At 45.9% G+C, this 6,968-nt stretch overlaps 1 protein-coding gene across 1 annotated transcript in view; it reads left to right on the top strand.

Annotated features, from left to right (window-relative positions):
- The first annotated feature begins 2,099 nt into the window (after positions 1-2,099).
- LRMDA (leucine rich melanocyte differentiation associated) overlaps positions 2,100-6,968 on the top strand; it is a 680,442-nt gene continuing 675,573 nt past the window's right edge. The window contains exons 1-2 of the mRNA XM_055720225.1: positions 2,100-2,351; positions 6,651-6,751. Coding sequence (XP_055576200.1) covers positions 2,322-2,351; positions 6,651-6,751 — 131 coding nt within the window. The 5' untranslated portion in view covers positions 2,100-2,321. The remainder of the gene's footprint in view (positions 2,352-6,650; positions 6,752-6,968) is intronic.

Genomic DNA, 6,968 nt, shown 5'->3' with positions numbered 1-6,968 from the left:
AGACAGTCATCTCTCCTCCCCATTCCTCTGTTCTAACGAGTTTTGTTTTTCACTTCCTGTACAGTATAATAGGCCCATTTTGTCACTGCGGTCGGTAGCACGCCCTGTTTGTTACACACCACGGGATCTGGATCTATTATTTTATCTGTGGCAGATAACAATCTAGGCCATGTCTGTACAAGAAAACATTGAACTGGTTTCAAAAGAATGATTATAAGCCAGATGCACTTAAAACAGTTTGCCACCTCCTTAAGTTGTTTTTGTAATTTACAAAATTCAGCTCAACTGATTGAAGAGATGATAAAGTCAATTTAAGTCACCCAGTTTAGGGAGCTGCACCTGCAACTTCTCCCTCTAGACAAGGTCTTGCCTAGTAAGTAGGAGGATCAATGGCAGGTTAATGCAATTGGCAATGTAAGAAGCTGGAAGAAACAGACTTGTTATTATTTGTGAGTGCTGTTTTGTAAACTATTCGGGCAGGAATTTTTTCTTTGTAGATATCGCTAAAGTGACAGCTAACACTCTACTAAAATTAATACTAATAATACAGATAATGATGTGCTCAATTGTTTTCAAGATAGTTATTCCAATTGCACAGCAGCGTAGTACTGAACTGAATTTACTCCATTAAGACAAATACAGCTAACTATAGCAGCGGGCCACTTTGTGCCTTGAGCTGTATGTGTTCATCCTGATGGGAACCGCATGCTTGTTAGTGAAGCAGAGATAAAAAGAGGTAGATACAGAAAGAGGAGAATGTATTGCTTTGTTTAAATTTACGGTTCACGTAGTGCTTGTTTTCCTTGGCATACATTATTTTCTGTATAATCTAATAAATAAATAAAGGCACCAATTGTTTGAAGCATGCTGAGTGATGACCTGAACGAGCAAGTATGCCTTGATGGAAAACCCTTACTTAGAGAAACAGAACTTTTATTCATCAGCATGTAAGAATCAGCTTATTTGCTGTGGATGAAGGGTTTGATTCTTCTCAGTCTTACACGATACAAGGAAAATTAGATCCATGCAAAGCAAGAGTGATTTGCTCATTGACTGTGTTTCGATCTTTCTACATCTTGGCCCATTTATGTTTTTAACACAATACATTAAAATAACAGAGAGGAAAAAGAGGTACAAAGTGGGTTTTTCCGCATCTGCCTGCTCTGTGTTTCCTGCCTAGCAGTCAGCATAAATGGAGGAATGGCTCTAAAGGAAGGTGTAGTGCCACAGCTGTACCAAGAGTTTATTCTGTTGATATTAAGAGGCAGAGCAGCAAGTACAGTATTACTTTCTGCTGTGTTGCTGAACAAACTGTAGAAAGTGGTTTGCAGTGTAGAATACGTGTCCTGAAACTTATTTCCCCTCACAGCATGTGCCTCTGCTTTCAGCAAGGGTGAGTTATGCTATATTAGCAATAAAAGGGAAAGAAGAGCCAGATTTTTGAAGGTGCTTAGGCAGCTGAAGAGGTAGGTAGATGACTAACAGGATTTAGGATCTGAGCCTGGGAAACCTAAGTATCTTTAAAAGTCTCACATAAAATTCTGACAGAAAGCCTGCAATTTCCCTACTCTGCCTAAGCGGTGATAACCTACCATTATGCCAAGATTTTAACTGGCAAATACTCGTGCCCTGGAAGGACTGGTTTGGCAGATACTTCTGATAATTCCAAAGGTGTTTCTGTTTTTTGCGCAAACTACCCTATATTCTACAGACAAGGAAGTATCAGTATGGGGCTGCTTCTGCAAGCGCTCCCGCACCGGCGACGCGCGCGCGCCTCTCCAAAGGCAAGCGATGCCTTCCGCCACGAGCTGACGGGCTGCTGGGCGGCGGGGAACGCCGTCCCGGGTGACCTGCACGCCACCCAGCTCCTCACCACGCCGCGACCGCTCCGCCACCGTCACACCCACCAACTTTCCATGTCAGCTCTCCCGGGGCCTGTTCCACCCGCGAGACAGCCCGCACGGGGCCCGGCCCGGCGCGCGCCCGCGGCGCTCGGACCTTCGCTCCGGGCACGGAGCGGCAGCGGGGCCGGTGCCCCCACGGCCGCCCCCATCCGCCCCCGCCGCACCGACGCGGTCCCGCCGGGAAGCCCGCGGCGGAGCCTCAGGGCCACCTGCCCGGGGGGGCCTCAGCGGCGGCCCGACCCCCGGCCGCCCGCGCGGAGCCCAGCCGCAGGTGGCGGCGGTTCCCCGCGCTGCCGCCGCCCCCGCCCGCGGCCCGGCCGCGCTTCCGCCCGCGTCAGCTGACTGCGGTGAGGGAGCGGCGGCGGCCCCGGCCCGGCCGAGCCCCGCGGGAGCCCCGGCGCAGCCGCCCCCGCAGCCATGGCAGGGGTCGTGGTGAGCGGAGCCCAAGTAAGTGTCCGCGGCTCGCAGCGGCCCCACCCGCCGGGGGCTGCCCGCCCCGACCGGCGCTTCCACGCCCCCGGCAGCGGCCGCCCGAGCCCCACGCCGGCTCCCTGCCGCCCGGGCGCGGCGCCGGCTCGGCCGGGGCCGGGGGGGCCGCTCCGGGCGGGTAGGGACGGCTGCGGGGTCGCAGAGGCCGGGCGCTTCAGCTTCCAGCCGCGCGTAGGCACCGCGCCGCGGGCCGCTGCCGAGCCATCGCCTCCCTCGCCGGCACGCCCCGGCGAGCTGCCAGGGAGGGAGCCGAGCAGCCGTCCCTGCCCCCGGGCCCCGGCGGGGGGAGGCGGGGCGGCCCCGGGGGTGTGTGCACGCGGCTGGGGCCGGGGGGGCGCGGGGGCGCGCGCCCGTGCTCGCGCTGCACGGCGGGGACGGCAGCACCGCGATGGCGGGGGCTGCGCTGCCGCGGCCCGCCCCGGCGCGACCGGCGCGTCCCCGGGGCTCGGCGGGGGGCAGCGCGGCTCTTAGCCGCGGCTCGCCCCGCGCAGCGCCCGCGGCTGGCGGCGGAGCCGAGTCCCGGTTGCTGCCGGCCCCGGCCGCTCGCAGGCTTGCCCAGGCTGCGGGGTGAGCGGAAGGGGGAGAGCTGAAACATGCAGAGCGTTGTTCCAGCGGGAAGTGAGCACTGGGGGAGGGGGTTCGTTTTGGTTAGAGAAGCTGAGAAGTGAAACAAACCCTCCTGGCCTTTACCCAGTGCCATAGTTGGCTACTGAAAATTTTTCTGGCTAGAAACTGAGAAATGGATCTCGTTACTGCTGGACCTGTTATTCAAACTAGAAAACATCACCCCCCCCCCCCCCCCCCCCCCAACAACCGAAACCCAAACCCCCCAAAACAAAACCATGAAGCTTGGCTTCTTTTTGAAGAGGCTTTGCCATTTAGTCAAGGTGGTGGCCATCTAATTGCTTCTTTAATCTGGTTGCTATTTCTGTGTGGAATGCATGTAAATGCGTGTGTGATATGGCAGCAATTAGCTAATTTTGCAACTGCTGCAGGAAACTGTTCCTGTGGTCTCTGTGGCACACTGTGGCACTGAGTAACACGCTGCTGCCTTCCCCTGAGCATGCCTTCAGCCCCTTCAAGTAAAACATATTCTTAATTTGGCTGTGTGCCTGACGTACAATCTTCTAACAGCATAGGGTAAAATATAATGCTCAACTGACTGGAAATATTTGCTAGATGTAATTCCCTTCAATGGAAGAGAATAAGTGGTACGGGGAGTTCATACACGACCTTTTTGGTGATATTCTTTAATAAAGATGTTACTTTATGAGTTACTAAGATTAAAATATCATTGTAAAATGATTGCAGAGATTAAATGGTAATATCCTCTGAAACTGAAGCAGAAGAGAGGTGCAATTGTAATTGACTGGTTAACTTATGTTTTAAATATGTTGTAAAAACATATTTTTTCCTGGATTGCATACAGTGTGTTGAAGAGTCTGTAAGAATGTCCGAGACGTCCGTGGCCTATCTGACGCTGGGCTTTGTGGGAAACTTTCTGAGTGTTTTGGTGGGATATTGAGCGGGGCACCAGTCTTAAGGATGGTAGTGACCAACGGGTATTACATTTGAGTTGGAGAATTAGGCAGTGGAAACCTCTACATCCAGTTTTTAATCCTACGTGATGTTCTGTGACCGGTACAGAAAAATCTAAGAAATCTGCTGTTATTGATGTCCCTTGCACCCAAAGGGCTGAGGAGTCCTGGGAAAAGTGTGTTTACTGTCATCTTTCAGTGATGACATCTCTGGATATGTACTTGAAAGCTCATATTCATCCTGAGGGTATTTGAGGTGGATGCAAAAGAAAATACACTGAATTATGTACATTTTATTCTTTTCTGGGTAAATGATTTGGAACTGGAGGAATTAAAATGAAGAAATGTTATTCCTCTCTTGTCCAGACTACTGAAGTCTTGTTTTATATCAGCATTGTTCAGGGATTAAAGAGCAGAAGAGTGGGGAAATAACTCTTGAAAACTTGTTTGAAAAGGCTTATGGTGTATCGCATCACTGGCAGTTGCTGCTATTCTAACAGTAAAGAGAGTTCTTGAGTATCCGAAGCAAGTTCATGTATGTGGGGTGTAGACATCTGAAGTTGAATGCACTTTGTGTGTTTTGTGGAAAAATAAAGCTATTTGTTTTAAACTGAAAAAGTGCTTATACTGTGAGCGTGCTGGAGTGGAACTAAAATTCCTTTTGAAAGGCCTCAGCATCAAAAGGTCATGACAACTATATTTCATCTGCAAATAGGCCTGTGAATAATCTGTTTGTACCAGTTGTGCAAATATATTTGTATATTATAACAGTTCAAAGGCTGAGGCTTTGCAACATTTTATGTATTTTGCTTCCTGTGTGCTCCAAAACACATTTGCACCAACTTTTTCCTTCAACTACTGTTCTTGTGGAGCTAGAACATTTATGGCCAGGTAAGTTTCTGAAGCAGGTCAAGACTCTTCTGGTCTTTCTCCACCACTCCCTCCCTGGGTGGAATGCAAAGTAGTGGTCAGTGCTCTTGCTGTGTTTGTAGTTGCTTGAGATGGTTTTGCACACCTAGTGTTAATAGGCATCATATTTTAGTCATTTCTGTTTCAATGTGTTACATTTAACTAAATGCTCAAATATTATTCTGCTGTTAACGTGATGTCTTTCCAAGGGTTTGCAAGCATGAGTTTGAAGAAATCTACCATTCAGTGCAGAATGAAGCAATTCTTGTATGCATACCTGCATGCATGCATGTGGTAAAGTGCATCATAGTTGTCTTGGATGAAAACGGGAGGAAAAAAGCTCACATATTTAATTCAATGAATTCTGCAAAACGGTTTCTGTTATGTCCAAACCATTAGGATGCCAACTACCCCAAACAGTTCCTTTCCTTTTTGAGCTTATATTTGCTAAATATATATGTATGTCTGGTAGCAGAATTTATTGCAAAAGCAGGTATGGTTTAACAAGGGGAAGAAGTTGTTAAGCTGAGCTTTAAGCTACCTGTTTTCTTCTCGTAAAAATTATTTCACTGTTGTCAGCTTTATCTGTTGAAGTTATTGAACAAAATGAATTAAATGGGATGCAATATAGTATTATCAGATTGCAATCATTTTTAGAGTGTAAGAAACTGAGATGACTTGCAAAAGTACATGCCATCAGTCTGTTCTGCAGGGGAGTCTCTATTTTTGCAGAAAGTGAAATACTATCAAAACAAAGTTTGATTGACTTTTTTGCATATTTTTTTGTCTAACATTTTTTATACCAGTGGTATATGGTATTGAAATTGACTTCATAATAAATATTTAGATAATAACAATATCTTATATCTATTATATGTATTATATTATATCTAACAGTGTTGAAATCTACTGAACTAGCAAGTTGCCTTTTAAGGGCAACTAAGCTTTCTTTAGCAGAAAATCTGAAATGTCAGTGTTTATACTGATGTTTTGAACACTGGGAGGATGAGCCAATATAGATGTATAGAATTCATGACAATAGGTTTGGCAGGCTTTGCGGGTATTCTTAGAAGAAATCAAGCTAAAAACTTCTAAGGCAATACAGCAGAGAGAATAGAAAAAATTTGGTTGTTTCATTGTGTTTTTCTGGAAATGTTATCACTCACTTCATCCTGGCTTAAAAAAAAAAAATAATATCTGAGTAGACTGTATTTTTGCTACCACTAATTCTTCCTGTGTTTATTAAAGGTGGATTAGATGGGCTGGTGTGAAAAAGAGGAAAGATGTTTACAAATATTTTGAGTATGGGAAGTATGATCTGAACACAGGTGTTGAAGTATTGAAGCCAGGAATCTTAACTTGGACAACTGTCTGAAAAAAGCTGCTGCTTGGTTTTTCAGCTCCTGGGCAGCCCTCTTGCTCTGTCCTTAGCATATCAATGGCAATTCTCCTCAAGGAATGGCTTTGTGCATGAGTTGGCAGTACACTGCTTAGGTATTTCTGGACCAAACTTTACAAATTGACCTTTTAGTGTGTTGTCCTGAGAGGTAAAACTAGAAAGTCCTTTGAATGGCTTCTGATCTTTCAAAAAAAATTTCTGGAGGGTATCAGAATGGTGATACAAAGTAATGTTAGATCCAGGTATTAACAGTGGAATAGAAGAAATGCGATATATTTAATTATTTTTACCTGAAAGGAGACAAGACATTGCACATAAGTCTATAGACGTAATAAATATTAAGCTGATTGAATCTGGACAGGAAACTAAATAATCCACTTACAAAAGTTTACTTTTGCTTCCAATTCTCAGGTGTCCTACATTAGTCAAGACTGTGAAGAAATTCCAGAATTCCTAGGAAGAAAATATGGACATATGGCAAAAAGGCTAGATCTTAGCTTCAACTTATTAAGGTATGTGGCAGTATATAATTTTCAAGTGCAATATGGGACACCAACTCCAAAAATATTTTTTTTTTTCAAAGTAGAAACATATGTGTATGTCAGGTACATTTAAATGCTATCAAGTGGGTGACACTGTTTTATAAGCCGTGTTTGTCTTTTTTTCTTGCATACTTGGAAAAAAAATAACCAGGTGAGTCTGGAAATTTCTTGTGTTAACATAAATGAT

This window comes from Falco cherrug, chromosome 9 (genome assembly GCF_023634085.1).
Source record: "Falco cherrug isolate bFalChe1 chromosome 9, bFalChe1.pri, whole genome shotgun sequence".
Classification (NCBI taxonomy): Eukaryota; Metazoa; Chordata; class Aves; order Falconiformes; family Falconidae; genus Falco; species Falco cherrug.
This window is presented reverse-complemented; position numbering and strand designations above follow the sequence as displayed.